The sequence below is a fragment of the Columba livia genome, chromosome 3, assembly GCF_036013475.1.
Source record: "Columba livia isolate bColLiv1 breed racing homer chromosome 3, bColLiv1.pat.W.v2, whole genome shotgun sequence".
Classification (NCBI taxonomy): Eukaryota; Metazoa; Chordata; class Aves; order Columbiformes; family Columbidae; genus Columba; species Columba livia.
In genome coordinates, this window is record NC_088604.1 from 96,585,892 (window position 1) to 96,606,901 (window position 21,010).

Here is a 21,010-nt window from a genome sequence, read left to right on the forward strand (position 1 = left end):
AAGAGGCACAAACATTAATGAAAAATGTGATTTTCAGATTCAGCCTACGGGTTATTCAGACAGTGAGAGAAAGTACAGCATGTTTCAGAGCTCTCATAGTAAAACAAGAGTAATTTCCCCATATGCCCCCAGCTTGCATTGATGTACAGCCACGCAGAGACTGTTTACCAGTGTTTCCAACAATACATTTACTTTCATTTATATTTTGTGCTCCATCCTGGCAAACTCACTGGTGAAGTTCAATGACAATGACAATGCACAAACAAAGAAGTAAACACTCATGAGCCACGTTGGCTTCTCTTAGATTTGGAATCAACGCTGAAAGAATCCAGAGTTTGTCTAATGGCATAGGACCAATCCTGCTAGAAAAGGGAGTCACTTCAAAGCTGGTGGAGAAGCAGTGTGAACTGGGAAAAAATTAAAGTCTACAATGAACTTCTGACAGTAGCCCGTAGGAGCAGCCTGTCTTGTGGTACTAAAGTTATGTAGCTAATTCCAGAATTAATAGATACAGCTCTTAATCGTCTTCACTGGCCTGAGCACAGGCAAGACAATTTTAAGAGCCATGATTCAGGTGCCAAATCTTCTCCAGATTAACACACAATAAATGTCTCCACATTTTATCATTTCCCACCTGTAACACAAATATTACTGTCTCTTCTCTCTCCCCTTTTCCAGTCCTGTGTATTTCAACAGTGGTATGTTCAGGCCCTTGCCAGGAACACCAGCATTTAACATGCTGTTTAACTGTGGTTGAGGTCCTCCAGAAACTCTCATAGCATGGAAGTGAATGAGACACTAAAGGTCTATTCCTTATTCCTCATTAATGGTTGTCTCCCCCTGAGCATATTGATGACCCCTCCTTCAGTTTTCCATCCTGTCAAACAAAAACAGGCTACAATGAATATCAAATCACTGTCTAAATGCACTCTTTCCACATACCTTGACCCATCTAATCAAAGAGGTCAATTTACCAGCTGTGTTTCAAAAGTACAAAAAGGGTATTGCTTAAATAAAACTGCTATCAGCAATTTTTCTTTCAACAAAGTAAAACAAACTTAGTTTATAAATACAATGAAAAAAAACATGTTTTGACAATTCAGCTGATGTCTTCACTGCCCTTACTAAGTGGGACAAGTTTCCTCAGAGCAGCACAACCTCTGCATTACTTGATAACATCTCAGTCAAACAGTCCTCAGACAGGTACTGCCCTGAAGGTAAACAGTCAAGCAGTATGGAAATGGAAAGGACAGGAGAATGTGCTGTCTCCACCATTTCCTACATGCAGCCACGCAGACAGCAGGACTTCAGTTATATAAACAGCACAGCTGACCATTGCAGTCACCCCTTCAGGAGTTTCACTTATGTCCAGGTACTCAGTATAAGATTGTTTCTCTCTGTCCCACGCAGACCTAATAGTTTGTCCAATATCAAATTAGCAAACCAGCTGATGAGGAGTAATAGGAAAGAGTTACGTAAGCTACTATATGCACACAGATTTTAACTAGAAGCACAGAGGAGCCTCTGACATTTGACCATGCAAGACAAAGAACAAAAGTCTTCCTATAAACTCTGCCTTCTAGCAGAAAGTGTGCACTGAAGGAGAACAAACCAACTCAGTGTGTAGACGACTCGCCACTCTGCCAATAATAACAGGCCTTACAATGCATTTCCAGCACTTTAAAAGCTGTTACCTTCATGTTTTTCACATCTGGTGCTGCTATAGTCTGGCAGCTAATGCTTCTAAAGGTCAAATCATTACATGCTAAGATAAGAAAAAAAACAATTTCAGTCCCCAAAGCTGGAATCATACACACTGGGGTTATCCTATGACACTGGAACAACACAGTAGGAAAAAGGTTCAGCACACGCCTTCGTACTGCATCTGTGTTGATATGGTTTACATGATTCTAAGCTCTTTGAAGAATAGATAGTGAGTATAAGGAAGGGGAAGAAACAGGGAAGGACTGAAATGTTCTTTCCATTTACCCCAGATAAAATACCGATAGACTACTACTGAGGAGTCTCATTGCTCTGAACATGTTTCAGGAGATAACAGCAGGTCTTGCTTGGCAACATATTTGAAGTTTATGAGATCAATGGGAATTATGAGTTTTATGAATCAAAAACACTTCGATTTGACCTTCCTGAAGGTAAGCGAACTCACACAGATGGATTTCACAGAAGAGGAGATGCAGGTGTGCATGCTGCTTGACAAATATAGAGCTGAATTTCAATGGATATGTGCCACTTTACTCCAACACCCTCATTCTTTCCTGCTTCTGGTCCTATACAATGACTTGGTTTAGCAATTTATGTACCAGAGGTACAGACACTAGAGGCATAACACACTTAAATATAAACGGTTTTAACTAATATCAGTTATGAGAAACTCTCCCTAGATGTGGGTAATTGCAGGTCTACCATCCTGAGGTGAATTTTGCTCTCTATAAATTAGCATGGGATTGTTGTTTATTTGTTTTTTAACATCTGTAGGAAGCACTGATCCCAAATATAATTGTAAGTAGAATCTGCCAAATCACTATTTGGGGCTTATTTGTCATTCTTTGAAATCTAAGAATCTCCTAATACACTGTGGGGGGATGGGGGGTGTGTGTGTGTGTGTGTGTGTGTGTGTGTGTGTGTGTGTTAAAAAAAAAAAAAAAAAAAGTATTTAACAAACAAAACAAAACCCCTCCACACAAATATTCATGGTATTAAATTTATTAAACATCCAAGTACCTAGAAAAGCAGGGCACAAATTGAAAGCGAATCCCAGCCTTTGGGACTCTTACCATAATATATGTACTCAGAGAAGAGCTACTGTTTACCTGATTCACTTTGCAGTGTGCAAAAGAATTACCTACAGCCAACACTTTGGATGCTGCCATTCCGCTGGCCTCACTGGTATCACGGCTCTCTGCAGCACTACTGCAGACTGTAAGCAATGGGAATGTCTTCACTCAGACACTGGACCCTCAAAGGCCCTTTGTAACTCTTTATGCATTTTAGCTTTGAAGAGTCCACCCTACTTCAAATATTCTTCCATTGAAGCAGATCAAGTACTGCACAGAAAAGAGGTTAGATTTCAAATGGGCACCACCTCTTCAGAAGAAGACATAAGTAAATTTATATTCTTACAAAAATTTATTTCAGAATTAATGGGAGCAAGTGCATCTAGAAGCCTGCTCTTGCACTGCTTGTAATCCAGACCTATGTCATAGATGGAAAACTAGGCGAAGTCCAAATTTAATTTACTCAGCCATTTTAATTTATGAGGCTGAGCATAAAGTATAAAAATCTAACAAACAGCTGTCAGAGTCTCATAAGAAGCTGACATTTAAAATTGCATCAGTTCAAATAAGCTAAGATTTTACTAAGACTAGATACAATCTATTTTCTAATACATTAGTCCGTATACTGCCTTGGTGTAAGTTAGTACCAATTTCAGTAAGATCTAGCAATGTTTTGATTTTCCCATATAAAAATAAACAATACTTCCAGCATCATTGGACACTCACATCTAATCAAACAATGGAACTGAAGCTCTCACATGAAATTATTGTCAACCTGTCTGTTGTCATTTTGCAGTTCAGATTAAAGGAAGCTCTCACTTTGTCTCCTTCCAGGTATGATCATGAATCCCCACTGAATGCAACAGGATGGCATCAGAGCAACAATGACAAAAATCTGGTGTCTGTGCACCTGCTTGCTCCAGTTGCTTCCAATTACCCTGAAGGAGCTCTGCATTTCTAGGAAACCATTCTTCCAGAGAACAACAATGATCGTCACATAAGTAATCAAGGGCCTAGCCCAAGGAAACATCAAATCTCTATCACATCCTAACTTCAAGTTCAGAAAAGAGGGAAGACAGTCACTTTTGGATGGCACACCGGGTCACCACCACAGAGAGTGCCTTGTCTAAAAAGAGGCAATCACTTCTAGTAGAATTATCAAATGTCTCAAAGTATTATTGACATGTCTAGTGTAATACCAGGACATAATTTTCAGTCAGAGAAACAGAGATGACTGTTGCACATGAAGATATGAGATGAAGATCAACCTGCACTAGCAACATCATAGTTAACTTCAAACTCCTGCTTTGTTTTCTTTTTTTTCACCTGAAAGGATAGATTGTATTGTTAAAACAGCTAGAAGCACATTAAACGTACAGGCTGTGGAAAATGTCCCAATTATTCGGCAGCACAAAAAAGAAATAAAAACTTGCTATTTATCACGACTGTTAGTTTATAGGGAAGGAGAGGACAGGTGAAGAACAACAAAAATCTGTCTCCTGTCTAATTTACTGGCTAATTTGAAGAAGAAAGTAGGCAACTACCATACTTAGAGGCAGAGGTAAGGTGACCACAAAGGCAAGACCACTTAGCAGTCTGTGTGCTCAGTGACTGGCAAACAAAACAGTATTTTTCTATTATGTGTCTTATTCTCAGAAAATGTCCCAGGATGTCCCCTTTTGGGTATTTTTCAGTTACAACTATCTAGTGTTACTAGTCAGTCTCTGTAACAGTAGTTAATGTACCTCTAAAGCCACAAATCTAACAAACATAAGAGCACTGCATTTTGTTAAACTTAAAAGCAAGCTCTGTGCTTTCCCTCTTCCCACGCCTGTGACCCTCTGCGCACACAGCAGAACCGTCACAGCTCTACTTTTTGGCATGTCACATGACACAGCTTCTGCACAGCTGGACTTTGTTCTAGGCCGCCTCTCTCCTCGGGGAAGTGCACAGCAGGGCAGGAAACAATCCTCATTCCACAGTTACCTGGCTTTAACTTTGCACAAAAGACAAGCCCCAGGCTCTACTGCAGGCCATATGCTGCAGCAATGAACAGAAGAGTAGCTGCATAGCCTCTTGGTGCCAAAGCACTGTTAACTGAGAGAATTCCAGACCCTCCTAGATGCCATGACTGCAGCTTATTTACTTGGCTTTGGATGCATAGATGTGAGCTGCATATGGTCCCTACGGCCACTAACTGAGCTAGGAACAGAAATCAGCTTTAAGAAATAGGTAAACATTGGAGGCAGACAACACTAGAAGCAGCACAGAGCCAGGCCATTCAGATACCACATATAGCTTTTCAAATTAATTGGACCAGCAAAGCTGTGCTCCAGAAGAGCCCTGAGCAATGGCAACGTGTCAGAGGTCACGATGCTCTGAACAGGCTAAAAAGAGAAGAAAAAGGCTAGAAGAGAGATGAAGCAAAAATATCTTGAGATCTTTTTCTCTCTCTAAAACATGACAAAACCAATTCCATGTACTTTGGCACCATCACTTCTTAGAAGAACAGATTAATTCTGATGGAAAACAATCACCTCCACACATCCACAGATCAGCACTAGAATACGTAACTATTATCTTTTAGGTTTTATGAAGTGCCTGTGGTTCCCTCAGCAAATGCCAACAGTCAGTACTAGCTGGTCATTTCAACAGAAAGACCAATGGTTCACACACACAGCTAGATTGGATTACCTTCCCTCAGAAAACTGATCTTTCTAACAAAAAACAAGGCAGCAATGAGGTTTACTGTTGAAAATTGTAGTAGTTTATGCTGTATTTCATGGTTTAAGTCCCTCATTCCTACTAGTGCAGAACTTATCAAACTGATCACCATTGCTGCAATGGGAAGGAGCTGCTAGCTAGCAGGGTGCTTCTGCAAGGTATCTTCCCCTGTACACAGACACTACCATTTTCATGATTAGAAGGCAAAGTTGTTAAGAGCAAAGTAAGTCACAGAATGCAGACTTTCAGCTTAACATCTGGCCAGGCTGAAGACCCCAGTTGTATTTACATTTCAGATGACATTAAGTGGATGAAAATAACTGTGCCATGACATAGTCCACATTAGATGGGGCAACAAGCTTGGGCAAGAAGTTAATCTGCTGACATGTGCAGTTACAGAGTAAATTCCTAGGAAAAAGTCATATCCCAATTAAGGAATTTTTGTGCAAAACAGAAGCTGATTTAATCTGAAAACTTCAGAAAAGTTCAGCTTCTAAAACAAAATATAGGTTCCTTTTATTCTGAAACTACGGCTAAATACTGGCTTTGCTATATCAAATTTTTAAAAACTGAAAAAGTATATTCTCTGTAATGGAAACCATTTGCACAAAGCTAGCTTGTGTATTATCATTGCTGATGGAATCTTGAGTGTTGTCTTAAAGCATCACACACGAATTGCTCTAAATGTCAGAACAAATTAGAGGGCTTTGTCCGCCTCCCTGGGTGACTTTCATCCCTAATATTCTCATTTTTCCCTTGTAGATCAACTGGTAGAACTGGGGCTTATGTAGCCCTAAAGAAAGCACAGTGCTACAGGCTGGCAGACTTGCAGTTTACACTATAATTTAAATCAGCTTTACACACCTACATTAACAAACAAACCAATCAACTACTTACTGTTCTTCTTGTACATCAAGATTTCAAAGGAGTTCATCTCATAGTTCTCAAAGGTCTGACGGACCTTGTCAATTGTATCTTTGTCTGTCAGCTCTCCATACATAAAACTGCAAATGAAGCAAGAAATTCAAGTCAGATACTAACGACACAAAACCATTTGTTTACAGTGTGAAAAGGATCAGTCTAGAAACAGCCCTTCTTTGGTTTTGTTTCACCTGGAAAGCATATTTGACAGATGCAGCTCCAGGAGACAAAAGACAAAACTGGAATAAACAGATTACTTTTCTCCTCAAGCAACAAGCACAACACTACAAGCTATTTAACAGAAAATAAATCTGTTCTCAGATACCTGCAGGTGCTGCTTTTTTGCATAACTTCTGCTCTGTGATATCCTGATAGCTTGCAAAATCCATCATTGCTGTAGACAATGGGCCAATCCACTATCTGGGCATTACCCAAGACAAAATTAGTATCTGTGTGAAAGAACACATCAGTTAGACATTAGACGAGGCTACCGTTGCATTAGAGGAAATATTCATTTCAAGACCCGATCCTGATTGCTTTAATCCCTGTACAGTTTTTCCCAGATACTATTCCCACTGAGGTCAACAGGATTATTCCTGGTTTTAATTTTAAGCAAATTCTTAGTTTAAAAAATATTAATTACTCATGCAAAGCTTAAGAGGATGGTTTTATACAAGAGAAACACATGATGGTTAAACAGGTAAAATTCATCACTTGACTAAGGACACATTCACCAAAGTGGTTCCCTCTCTGCCACATGCACTGAGATCCACCATGACACTCAGCTTGAACGTGAAGCCTCTTACACGTGGCCAAAATAGCCCAGGACTGATGTTTCTTCTCTCTGAGAGTAGATGCAGTGGCCCCCTTCTCAACACAGCCTTCGCTGCTGACCACACAAGCTCAAATACTTATTGCGTGACATGTACGGCACAGCGCTCCAAACTAGACACCATACAACCAGGGTTAGGACTTACACCAGCACAAAGAACACTGTTTGCTGTACAAGCCAGAAGGAGTTTCAGTCAGTAAGAAAAAAAAGTGAGCAGCATTCACGCCTCCATTCTCACTGGATCCGTACATGCCTCTTTTTTTAATGATATATCTTATTCAACTTATTAACATACTCAATGCTGAGCCCAGACCTTGCTTTTCTCTGCTGCTTTGGCTCCTGCACAGTCAACTAACTACAGCTGTACAAGACAGACAGCAGAGTGCTGCTTGGGCATTGGCATGCAGGCAGAGATGGTGGCCCCTTTCTCAGCTGCAAAGATCCCCTGGCTTCTGAAAAAAAGGCTAGGCAGCCACATGAGATGAAGAGGCATCTATATTTAAGGGAAGTCTTTAAGCGAGTCCACCATGCTGTCTGCTTTTCAGGATCTGTTCAAACATGTGTAGCCATCATTAATGCTTCCTGCAACCGAGAGGCACAAACAGGACATTTTACCTACTAATTGCAAAGAGTTTAGTTTATTTTAACTTTCCCTTTCAAAATCTTTCGTCCTGTTGCAAACTTCAAGTGGGTTTAAATAAAACATTCTTGTAGCTATCTAAATCCATTGCCCAACCCCACGAGCGTGACTAAGTGTATCTTTATACACTCCTTAGAATGAAATACACCAGTAGTATAACTTCAGGACACTTTAACTGCTTTGTTTCTCACAGCCTCTTCTACATACCATGGGTTTTGCTTGGTTGAAGCACTTTGTTCCAAAAACAATACCTGTCTTTCACCCTTTCCTATAAATAAGCCAAATCATTTCTCATCACCAAAGAGAGGGCTTTTGAGTGTCTATGACAAACACTACATTGCACTGTGTTAGGATATTTTTAAATTTTCATCAGGAAGTACACAAAAATGACCAAAAAAAAGCAAATACAAATGTTAGGCTAGGTCCTGCCCTGATCTGAATGGTGTTATTTCATGCGTACATTCTTTCCCACCATCTCCCCTTCTCAAAAGGTAACTTCCCCTTCTCTCCACCTCCTGAAGAGTTCCTTGAAGAGCTTCTGTTAACTTAAGCAGTGACCTTCCTTTCACATTTAAGCCTCAATATTGTCTTTGGATAAAGAATATATTTTTTTTTTATTAAAATCTATATAGGGAACATTTCTGATTACCATTACTGTGTTAATCCTACTTCTATCTAGCCTTGCAATGCTTCTGTGAGGAGGGACAGTGCCCTTATCCCCTTTTCACAAGTAAAAACAAAGCAGTAAGTCCACAAGGGGATTTAAGCACCAAAAGACAAGACTGCTACAGCCTAGCCCCTAGATGCCCAGCTCTCAAAGACTTGGGAGCTAGATGCTCCATTTGTAGTGTTGGTAAGATAGAACTGAAAAACATTAGTACAGCAGATAGAAACCTGTGGAAAACACTGAAAAGGGGGATATTTTTAGCATTTTTCCCCCTTTCCTGTATTACTTAAGATACCTAACATTTTAACATAAGCCTAGTTCTCACAGACAATACTCAAGATTCTTTGCCACATTCACAGGAGCTAAAAAAAAAAAAAAAAAAAAATCACATTTCCATTTACTTATCTTTTGGCCCAAAGAAGTCTGATATTTTTGGATTGGCAGTTTCCAATGGATCCTTAGAGAACATGCACATATTTCCCTCCCCACTGACAGCCTAGCAGTTTGAGTGTTATCCTACAAGGTGTGGGGCTACTCAAGAGAATAGATGCCAATGTCCTCACCACATGAGTTTTTAAGTCAGTGTGACTTGGGTGTTGTATTATATTTTATGCATCCCTATTAGGCAATCCTGTCAGTCTACATTGAGTGAGCCTCCCTAGGAGGTAGAAGTAGAATGCTTCATGACAGTCCAGTTTGGGTTTAGTTGTGAGTTACAACCAAGGTGAGAGATCTTTATGTACCTACAAAGCTTATAAGCAAAAACTTGGGCATCTATCAATTCAAAGAGCAAGTCGGAAGTTTTGATGCTCTCACTGTTTTATAACTTCTAGCTAGTCCCTATTTCATGCATCTTCACCTTCCTTGATCTAGGCATTACAGAGCTTACAAACACACAGGAAGCAAATACTGAAGTTGGACCCATTCTCTGGAGTCAACACCACACCCCTGACTCATCTTTGGGCTTGCTCCTCCGGCTGCTTACCATGCTTTTTTAGTGTTTGCCGTGGAGTGATCCCTAGATCAAAAAAAATGCCCTGTAGGGACCAGTGCTTGGGAACTTCCCATGTGGCTGAAAGCCCGCAGAGAAGCCGCTGGTGAGTACATCAGCCAGGCAGCCGAGAGAGGCTGCAGTGTGGCACCATCCACACTGCTAGGCCAGAAAAGAGGTTTCCAACCCACCACTCTCTGCCAGCATTCCTTGGGAGGTTACCAAGCTCAGGGTGATCAGTTCCTTTGTCCCTGATTTTGTTGTGAAGGGAGAGAAGATCTGCATTGCTGGTCTCCAAAATTCCCGTACCCAGTTTGTTTTCTTTTTTCTTTAACTCACTGCGGCCTCACAGCCCACAAAGTGGGAGCCACAGCATCTGCAAAGAAAGGGACTCAGGAAAAAATGGGAATTTCTTTCCAGTTACTCCTCTTTCCAGATTTCTTTAAAGACAAAACAATGACATAAGAGTGGTTCCATGCCTACATGGAGGACACATCTGCATTTCTTTAGGAGTGTCTCTGACAACAGTTTTTTGCCTGTGCAAACACTGGCAAGACACAGCATACAATAAGGACTCCCACTTACAACTCCCCTGTATAGTTTATTCTGACAGATAACCCAGAGGTAGAAGGGCTGCTCCCATCGCTATCATTTGCAATTGCATTGACATCCCTGACAATGTGCTGCTTGGAGACAACTCACAATCTGTTAAACAATTGTTCCTAACATAGGAAAATGTTAAATAACATCCACTGAGGCAAATATTGCCTCTCCATCTGCAGGGATGCAGAGTCCCAGAGGCCAGGAAACAGCTGTGGCTTTGCTGCACAACAAGCACAAGGGATACTCCAGTGAACCTTTTGAGTATCGCAGGGCAGAGCCTCTTGGGGACTCACAAGTGGGTCAACAAGGCCAGGAAAGGAGTTGGTCAGAGGAAGACCATGAAGAAATCCACTCCTAAATTCTCTTCAAAGGCAAGAGGTAAAATGTACATGTGATAGTTGCAGTACTCAAACTATTTAGTGACTTGAGGCACCTCTTTAAAAGGACTCAAAGGATTTCCTTACCAGGAAATCAATTTTATCACAAAGTCAATTGGGTTAGCGGTATTGCCTGGCCTGAGGAGAAGTTGTAAGCATCACTGGTTCTTCTTATCAGCTCCAAGAAGAATTGAGCTAGGAACTGGAGAGGGCAGGCTCATATAAAAGACCTGGGATTCTGGCTTGTGCTGTATTTGGCACAGTCTGAGCAAGACCATTGGGAGGCATAGAACTATGTGGAGGTGCAGCACAGAGCACCTTGTACTGCAGAAACACAAGAAAGAACTGTAGCATCTCGAAGGCAGCCCAATTACACACGTGAGTAGGGCTGGCTTCTATGATGAGTGTCTGCAGCACTGGCTACCTTGTGAATTGCCCCACTTCACATTTTCTAGCTTGCATTTTCCACAAGTCAGTTCTATTCGCTGCAGTATATCCACACGTCAGCCTCTACACACTCAAATGTCAGACCCGTTTTGGATTATCACTTTAAACTAGTCACAGCAGCTTTAAAGCAACAAGAACAACATTTTAATTCCTTCCAAAGTGTAAGATCGGATTTTGCTCAGTCACTGAAACCAGTATTTTCCTCCACTCACAAAATACACTATCACGGAAGAATCAGAATATGTCTTTCCAAATAACAGCAATCCTTTCACAACAGCAAGTCTCTAGAACACCCAGCTTCGCCAAAACTATCGTATCTCCTGAATCTTTTTGCTACGTATAGTGCTTTATTTAATGTAAGCAGTCCATCAGCTCAAACCTCTAAAACACATGAGGACAAGAAGCACCTCACAAACATGTGTTTATCAGGACCAGCTGACTGAGGTCACCTCCATGCAAAGAGCGTGGAGCAACCTACTGAAATGCTTCCTGCCTGCCATTCCCAGCCTCTCCTGCAAGGTGGACCTCATCAAGCTGAGATCCCCACCTCTTTCCAGAGCCCAGCATGTAAATTCTTCATTCTATGTCCCTTCAGTGATGCACAAGCCCACTTCTGGGACACACTGGTAGAAGGTCAGAGACCAGCAGCCACACCGCTGCAGCACAAGGGAATCACACTGAGGTGACCAAGAGGAAACCTCTGCTCAGTGACTTGTAGCACAGACCTTGGTAACAACAGAGGCTGGTGCCCATTGCACTTTCAAATATGTATGCAGGTCTGTCAAAGCCCCCCAGAAGCATCTTCAGGTTGGTGTTATACACAAGTGTCATGTAAATATATTAATATATTTCCCCATGGTCATCACACAAATACAAAACTCAAAAGATTTCCTCCTCATTTATTCCCCGATTAGTGAAAGGAGAATCAGGTTCACTATGGTGGGAAGACCTGCTCCTTGTCAAACTTGCTAATTCTCCCATCAGCCTGCAACAGATGAGAAACTGGCCTCCTCATTCCAGACCACAGCCTTCATCATGTTGAGTGAGGATATAATTATGCTGGTTATTGAGACAGCAGGTCTTTTTTTTTTTTTTTTTTAATGTCTCCTCAGTCTCCTCTAGTGGATCTTCACTGGAGCAAACCTAGACCTGCAGCATTAGAAACCACAAACCACTATTACAGCAGAACTAAAAGGACTGCTTAGTAAATACATTTCTTTCCCTACCTGTGGTCACTGGGGGCAGGGGTGGGGGATACAACCTCCTTAGCTACTGATCCATAAGCTGGACTAACAGCAGCACAGGTCCTGTGTCACAGCCAGCCTAGGAATGTGCAGTAGGCAAACATCATCTGCAACTGTCATATGATTAAAGATTGTATCATAAAGCTTAAGTACAAGGGACAGATTAATTTCTAACCAATTCTGGCATTTACAAACTAGTGCATCAGAAGGGGCATCATGTAGATATGGGGAAGAAAAAAAGAGATGGTTTCATTTTTATGAGGAATGCAATGCATGGAAATACAATGTTGTTTATAAGCAGACTTTAACAATTTGCAAAGGATAAGGGTATATGAATTTTTGCTCATGCTTAGTCTTAGCTTTGAAAAAAAGTAAAGCAGCAACATCTAGTCACACTGATTAGTTATATTGTTCAAATGTTACTTCTGAAATCAAAATGTGGCCATAAATCAGTACAAATAAGTCAAACTGAATTTCAAGCATCTATTCAATCCTTTCTTTGCAGAGATGGGTTTGAAGACTCACAATTCAGGAGGGAAAGACACAGGAACTAACCAAATTTCCCTCTTAACAGAAGTGCTGTAACTGCATTCAAAGCAAGTACAGAGCTGCTCAAAGGACCAAAAGACTATTTGTCTTATTACCTTTATTCTACCATAAGAAATTCTGCTCTTACATCCACATTCTCTTGTAGAAGTCAATGGCATTACACGGATAAACACATCCCCTCAGTATCTCTCTGTATTCATTACTAGAGTGGGAGTGTGTCAATGTTTAAATATCCCACTGAACAACTTGATCTCTCTTTAAAATAATGATATATGACCTCAAAAATGTACATCCTTAATAACAAGACCGAACTATTTTAAGCCATAGCCTCACTCTAATACAGAAAAACATATTACAAAAGCCTATAGATAGGTTCATTTGGGCTTACATGTTTTATAAAAGTTCTATATAACTATTTATTTTACAGAACCAAATATGGATTTAAAAGGTCCTTGGGTGATACAGCATGAGCACAATCCACTACATGCAGTCATTTCATACTTCAGCCAAACTTGACTTACACTGTCATGTGTACTCCAGAGTACAGTGCAAGGACAGGCTGAAAGCTGTTTTTAGAAACGTATTTCACCATACCACAAATAACAAAATTAAGACTAACTAAAACAACAACTTCAACGGACTCATTTTGAATCATTACAGAAAATGAATGCTAATTTCAGCCAGCAATATAGATAAAAACTACTGGTTCCATGTCAACAGTTGCTATTTTGCATTGTTACAGCAAATATGTCACAGTAGGTGTCTACCATAAGGAAAGTTTAAGTTGAAAAGAATACATCCTTCCAACACTAGCAGCTGTAAAATCTTCACAATTATCTGTATGTTTCAAAAAATAAAACAAATTAGTGCAGAATAATGGAACAAGAGTAGCTGAAATGGAAAGTGCACAAAAGCAGTCGTATGTATTTTATGTATAGCATTGTTCCTTCCCTATCCCTGAAGTACTGTCCATACCAAGAAATTAACAACAACAACGACGACATTTTGACAAATGTGACATTAGCATGAGATAATTTTCAGAAATTAGAAAGATCATCAGTTTGTGAGAGTCACACATTGCACCATTCTTAATAAAGGACAAAAATACTCTTTAGCAGTGAGACTTCACCATTTAATTGGCCAGGATTTGTTTTGTTTTGTTTTCCTCCCATCTCTTCTTAAAAGAAATGAAGGAAAAAGCATGTTGCATCAATTATATGGGTCTTCCATCAGCTTAAAGAAGCTGATTGATTTACTGGTTATAGCTACAGCCATCAAAAGCCCTAAAAGCATTTGACAAGACCTAACTCTCTGCTCACTTTTAGCTATACGAGTCACAAAAATGCATTAACACATTCTCCAATGAATGGGTTTCATTAAGATTTGTTTTATGATCTTGTTCTAGGATTTAATGCAGAAATGGATTGATATGTTGAATTATCACAGTAGAACTTCTTGAGCTTCCAGAACATTAATTTTAAAACACATTATCTATCATCTCTGTGTTGTACTTTTTTTCCTTACTATCTATAAAAGTCATTTTAAGGAAAACAAGTCCCACATTTCTAAATGCATAAAGATGCACAAACAAAACTAGAAGCTTCTGGTCTAGTAAAAGCCAGACAAAAAAAAAAATATATTCAAATCAAGTGATACTGAGAAAAAAAAAATCTTGATAGTGAATAGATATTTCAGTGTACTGACCAACTATATGAAAAACATGGATGAAAATAAAAGCATCTCAACAGTTGTTAACTTCAAAAAGAACAAAGATCAGAAAGAAACAAAACCCTTTCCTTTGTGTCATTCTCAGTTTGGGAACACATGCTTAACATGGAACCTACAGCCCTTATGGTTTTTGCAGGTCTGCTGCTTTCATGGCCAAATGTCTTGTTCTAATCAAAACCAAGAGACAGACCTACACTCATGAACTTCACTCAGCCAAAACTGATTTTACAGGAAATCTTGAATAAACTGGGTCTTGCGGGATTAGATACAAAAGGCTACTCCAGATCAGCCACTGGATGCCAGATTCGGAGAGGATAAGATTCACTTTGCCTTGCACAGGGTCAGCCATAGTAATGGCAAGAGAAACAAAATTTCAGTTAAAGGCACTCTATACATATAGCACCATCTTACTACTGATACAGCAGTTTTTCATGTGCTTTTCGCAAGGTTTGACTCTGGCAAAGCGCCTTCTCCAGGCCAGACCCCTCTATTCCATTATGTTGGGGTTTTTTATGCTGAAATTAACCCACTGAACTCTGGAAAGTAGACAAGACTTTAAACTAGGAGCATGGAACAGAACATCTCCTGCATATCTGCTATTGTCTTCCAAGTCAACTCCTTTGGGAGCTTTAAGAACTGGAATAGCTTAACCCAGACATTGCACCTCATAAGGAATACCTCAATATTGCTCTTCCCCACGCGCAATTAACTTTGTCCTTTTCAGTACTTCCACATCTAAAATGGTCACTAAAATGCATTTCCCTATTCAACAGAACCTCACTAGATCACACTAGAATGCAATTTACCTGCAGCACAAGGCTCCTGAGCTGGTCCTCTGCAAATACTGAATTTCACCCAGTGCTGCTTGAAGATTCATTGAAAATTATGGAAATTTATGAACTGTCAGGAAACCAAATACAATGTATCAAAAGGAAACAGAAAAACCATACACCACCACAGAAATGTGCTTGCTGATTTCAACAAAAGCAGCCCTGTTCTCAGTATGAAAATACTTTACTGATGACTGATGATATTTACTGAAAGCGTTGCAGTAGTATGAGGTACCCCAGCATTGCCCAGGACCTCAGTAACCCTGGCACATCACATGCAGAAGAACGACGCAGAGTTTGGCACGTTCATACATGTGTTCCCTACCAACAAAACAGCTCAGTAGTCCGAAAGCGATAGACATGGGGTGTCAAACTCATTTTCACCAGGGCCCACATCAGCCTCTTGTTGCCTTCAAAGGGCCACATGTAATTTTAGGACTGTATGAATGTCCCCTGGTGAAAATGAGCTTGACATCCCTGCGATAGACCCACAGCAATTAAGACAGCAAACCCTGCCTTGGGGGAAGTGCTGCTGCTCGACCCAAACCTCTTTAGCTGCAGCCAGGTCTGCATCTCCGTACTGTGCTGCTCACCGCTATGGGCTTTGAAGGGAAGGCAGGCAGGGCCGGGTTGCAGCAGACACAGCACCGTCAGGTTAAGGATCCTTTGCAAACATTTCATTTAAATGAAGATTTCATTCAAGTGCAGAAGTATGAAAATAAAACTAAGTTTAGTTCTTCATTCTCTATTAATTTCCTTTGCATTTCTCTCTATCTGAGCACAAAACCATTTTTTTTCAGTTTCAGAGCTGTTTATTATAAAGTTAATTTATCTCATAGGTCTCAGGCAATGGTACAAGGTTAGGAGCCCCAGGTTGCAGAATGTTTATTGTACTGGGACTTTATAGTCTCCAATGGAAGTAATGCCATAAATCATGGAAACGTCTGTTATTCTCAGGATTTGTGTCTGAAGGTGCTTTTTCTCTCCCTCTACAGGGAACTCACTGCATTCTCTGTCAAAGGGTGCAGGTTTGCTCCCATACCTGACACCACCTTGGTGTATTCCCAGGGGATTTAGTGAAAGCAAGATTAAATTCACACAAGCCTTATGCCCTTTAATCTCCCCTTCTTCCAAATTCCTAATTTTGTCAATAAATCAGAAAAGCATCTGTGACTTTCCAAAGCCATGTAAACACAGGACTTGCTTTTGCCATCCTTACACAAACACAATTATCAAGTACCTCAGTGAGAATTTTGACCATGGAAGGACTGCAGGATCTATCTGGCATTTATATAAACTGAGAAGTATTTCTGTCTCCAGTTATTGATAAAGCACTGGAATATCACCAAGTATCAGTATTCTCTATAACATACTGCACCATTTGAATTGGGTGCCTTGGCCACGAACCAGGATTATAACTGCTATTGTTATAGTGCTTGTATACTGTGAGTGTATTACATTACCCGAGAAAAATATTAATATCACATTAGCAGTAACCATCAGAGGCTAGTGATTCTTTACATACTACACTGTTTTACAGCATGGGCTCATTTTCTGTCCCACTGGGTGTTCTAGTCTTTAAATATTTCAATGCTTCAAACAAATTTTTGTCAAACGAGCACTACAGGCAACATTTATTTTTCTATCTCTACATGGCTAGTATAGAAACATGGCTTTTAGGCATTAAATACAAGACAAGCAGGATTATGGTGTCACTTATTTCAAAGAGGAAAGAACCTTAATTTCACACTTCATCCAAAGGTCTTCTTGTGAGAAGAAATCAGAGAGGACCAGATGAGGTCCACAGGTCTAGGTGGATGACACTATATATTCTTTCCTGTGTGTGCTGTCATAAGGCCATTCCATTCCAGGATGGGTTGAGAAATTCTCAGTCCCTTCTTTACTCCAATATGTGGAGAGGAAGTATTGTGCAGCTTCTAACCCTAGCATAGCTCTTTTGGTTGACATTTAGTGCATTAAAATCTGTCTCAGTTGATTTGCAACCTAAGCAGCAGCTCTTGTTCCTAATGACACTAAAGGAGATGATTCAGACCAACAGAGTTTGAGGTGAGTCTTACTGCAGATGGTGCGATATAAACATGAACAAAATACTAACCCTAACAAAAAACCCGTATGCCAAAATACATCGCTATTACCTTTGGTCATTGAAAGTGCATCAGCCTACCTGTCCCACATCTAATATGAAAGGCTCCCCAAAAAATTCCTTGTTAAACTACTGGTTAAAAATGGTATAATTAGCACTGTTCTTCAAGCAATGCTTCCAAAAGAGGCTGCTTGCCAATTACTTTGTTATTACAACAGAGCCTCTTTCACAAACACCCCCTGCCTTGAAATATAACACATAACAAGAATGTGTTTTCCTCAGTTCACCTGCGACTGTGGATGGATGTCACATAAAAGTACCTTTAAGTGAAGCACTTATTCAGTAGCTGTTTCTGTTCTATGACCAAATTCCTCTCCTTTCAAAGGGAATCCTCCCCAAATTAGGAACATTCCTATATCTGTATCAACTCAGTATCTGCTGGCACTACTTAACTTGCTTGCATGTGCCAGCAAATACAGTTTGACAACAAGCCCAAGGTTTATTTGGCAAATCCCAAATGGCCTACATAGTTTCATTGTGGGTCACACTACTACCCAATCAAATGAAACCAAGAAGGGGGAGCCAAACCTCAAGCTTTATGGGTCCATTTAAGCACTCATCCTGTGGGCATCCCAAATCATCTCAAAGGCCAAGCAGGCAGGCCAAGACAAGACAGGCAACAAGGAACTGGCATGTTTCCACACTTCCCTTGTGCTGGCCAGCACAGCCCTGCCTGACGAGAAAGGACACAATCCTTGTCTCCGAAAGAGATGGAGGTTAGGAGAGGCTGATGGTCCCACATTCAAATTGATTCACACAGCCATTGTATGTGACAGTATAACATTTACAGCAAAGCTGGACTGGGCTTAGCAAAAACTAGAAGGCACACGGCAGAAGAAATGGGATTCTAAACCTGAGTCGCTTCCCTAAGCTTCTCCTAAAAAATCTGAACCACACATCTCTTTCTACCGGGTTTAATCTAAAAAACTTGTATTGATTACAGCCCTCAGGACTTGCTGAGTATTTGGAAATGGAGTGCTGTCATTTTACCTGTGGTGTCTAACACCACTCTCTGTTATAACACTTAATGATGGGGAAAAAAGAGAAAGATATAGAGTATAGCTTCTGCTGCATGATTCCCCCCACCTCCAAACCTCAACTGATTTATTGCATCATGGTTTTGGCACTGAAAGTCAAAAGACAAAATTGGTTTTTAATGAGAAAAATAATCTACAAACTCAATACAGTTTTGAGAAAAGCCTTAGATAACTGGTGTTGGAAGATTAGAGAAGCAGCCTGAAGTTGATGCAATGTAACATTTCATTTTTTAAAAAAGAGGGCAAGATTCACTGTAAGAATAGCAAGTATTTTTCAGGAATGCAGCTTCCAACCCCTTCTATAGGAAAGTTGCAGAAACAACCTATAAAAAGAGCCTCGCAATTGTATGTAAAAAAATATGATCTTGCCAAAGGCTATTTCTCCAATAATAGTGCCTAATTGGAAAAAAATTGAAAATAATTCTTTGTATAATTGGGATTTTAGCTGCTTATCAAGAGGGTTGGTTTTGCCTTATCAGAACTGACTACATTTGTAGTTAAATCGTCTTCAAAAGGAGCTTGATCCTGTGATCCTGCGTATTCTCAATCATACTAGAAGTTCTTAATGCCTTAAGTAACCCCACTGATGTCAATGGAAGCATTAAAAATGGCAGAACTTAGGCTCATAGCTTTAAAAAACCACACATGCCTAGGTTTAAATGAATACATAAATGAATACATGGTCGCAGGCTTACTGAGGGAGCAGCTTTTGTTAAGTCCCTAAGTGAAAGAATCTGGATAACAGTAATGCACATTTGCATGCAATTGTGAAATTCGAGGCATTTTCCACTCCACAGTTTTCCAAGAGCAAGACCTGGTTACGGTGCACTAAGAAAATAAAAAATAGTCTACCCTCAGCCGTCAAAACGGCAAACTCTCTGCTCACTTGTGACAAATCTTCCCTTTCAACTCAGAGAGGCAGCCCCAGCCGATCCCCCAGCACCGGGCTTTCCCTTTCCAGAGACCATCTTGAACGCCCGCACCGCGTTCCCAGCCGAAGCCGTCGTGCCCCCTCATTCCCGGCCGGGAGCCGGACCCCACCGGTGCCCCAGTCCCCCGATTCCCCCGCGCCGAGTCCTGCCCCGGCGCTGCCCCCACTGGCCCCTCGGGCGCGGGTCTCGCCCCGCAGCGGGCACAGCCCGGCCGGCAGCTCTCTCCGAGCGCCCCGCTCTGCCGGCGCACCTGCAGCCGGAGCCCCGCCGGGAGGCGGCCGCCCCGCTGCCCGGCCCGGGGGCTCTCCGCAGGACTTGGGTGGCGCAGCCGGCTGGCGGCACCGGCTTTGGCCGCGGCACCTGGATGCATCGCTTCGGCGGAACCGCCTGGGAGCGGCCGGGGCTCTGCGCGCCTCCGCCCGGGTCTGCCCCCACCGAGGAAGCGGCAGGCTGCTTCGCCCCGGCGGGAGCTCGCCCTCAGCCCCGGGGCGCGGGCGGCGGCGCCTCCCCGCCGCCCCGGTCCCCCCTTACCGTTAGACCTTCGCACGATGTTCTCCAGGAACGTGTTCTGAGGCGCCACCAGCCCTCGCCTTCCCCCAGCCATAGTCGCTCTGCCGGAGCGCGGGGCGGAAGCTTCGCTCAGGGCCGCGCCGACCCGCGCTCTGCCGCGCCGCTCCCCGCACGCCTCATGCCCCCGCCGGGACCGGCGCGGCTGTGCGGCACCAGCCCTCCCGCCGCTCCCGCCGCCCCCCGCGCACCGCGGCCCCGCGCCCGCCGCCGGACCTCCCGCAGCGCCCCCTGCCGGCCGCCGCCGCCCCGCGCCGCCGCGCGGCAAGGCCGGTGTTGCAGCGCCATCGTCCGGGCGCGGCGCGGCGCTCGCCGAGGGGCGGCCGAGCGAGCCGCCCGCGCGGGGCACGGAGCCCGCCCGGCCCGGGAGCTCAGAGCCGCCACCGGCACCGCTCGTAGCGAAACGCTGGGGCGCTGCTGGCCGCAGCCCGCGCCGCCTGACGGACCGGCTCCCCAGCGACCGCGGAGCGGGGGAGGCAGCGCCCTGGAGGAGGCTGTGCCCGTCAGGGGGCAGGTGGTGCTTCACCAGTGCGCCCCGGGAGCTGAGGAATTCGGCGTGCTTTACAACCCCTGGGAAAGCCACGGCGGCAGCTGGCCGGGACGCACCTCCGTCCGCCGCCGCGAACACACCGGAGGCCTCGCGCGCACCGCCCGACCGGCTACCGGTGCGCGCCGCACGCTTGCCTGCGGTTATTGCTGCGGAGCACTATGTGGGCAAACTGATTAACAGCCCGGTGGAAGCGGCGAGGTAAACTACTTAAATGTGACCTTTGACAGGTCTTAAACTCTTTGACATATTTAATTTTCAGCCGTCTGTCATTCAAGGATTAAACGACTTTGTTCTTTCCCCCTTACCAATGTATCGGGAAATGGAAAATGCTCAGATCTCCTCAATTCAAAAGGCGACTTTTCTTGCTGGCATCGGCACTGACTTGCTGTAACGCCCCGTGTAGCGCAGCACC

At 42.6% G+C, this 21,010-nt stretch overlaps 1 protein-coding gene across 2 annotated transcripts in view; it reads right to left on the reverse strand.

Annotated features, from left to right (window-relative positions):
• KCNH1 (potassium voltage-gated channel subfamily H member 1) overlaps nucleotides 1–20,249 on the reverse strand; it is a 187,399-nt gene extending 167,150 nt beyond the window's left edge. For both annotated transcript variants that reach the window (XR_010471603.1, XM_065058372.1), the window contains exons 1-3: nucleotides 20,013–20,249; nucleotides 6,766–6,889; nucleotides 6,417–6,523 (exon numbers count right to left, since the gene is read on the reverse strand). Coding sequence is in view for 1 of the 2 variants with exons in the window: in XM_065058372.1 (XP_064914444.1) it covers nucleotides 6,417–6,523; nucleotides 6,766–6,889; nucleotides 20,013–20,085 (304 nt within the window). In the remaining variant the exon portion in view is untranslated. The remainder of the gene's footprint in view (nucleotides 1–6,416; nucleotides 6,524–6,765; nucleotides 6,890–20,012) is intronic.
• Nucleotides 20,250–21,010: the final 761 nt, after the last annotated feature.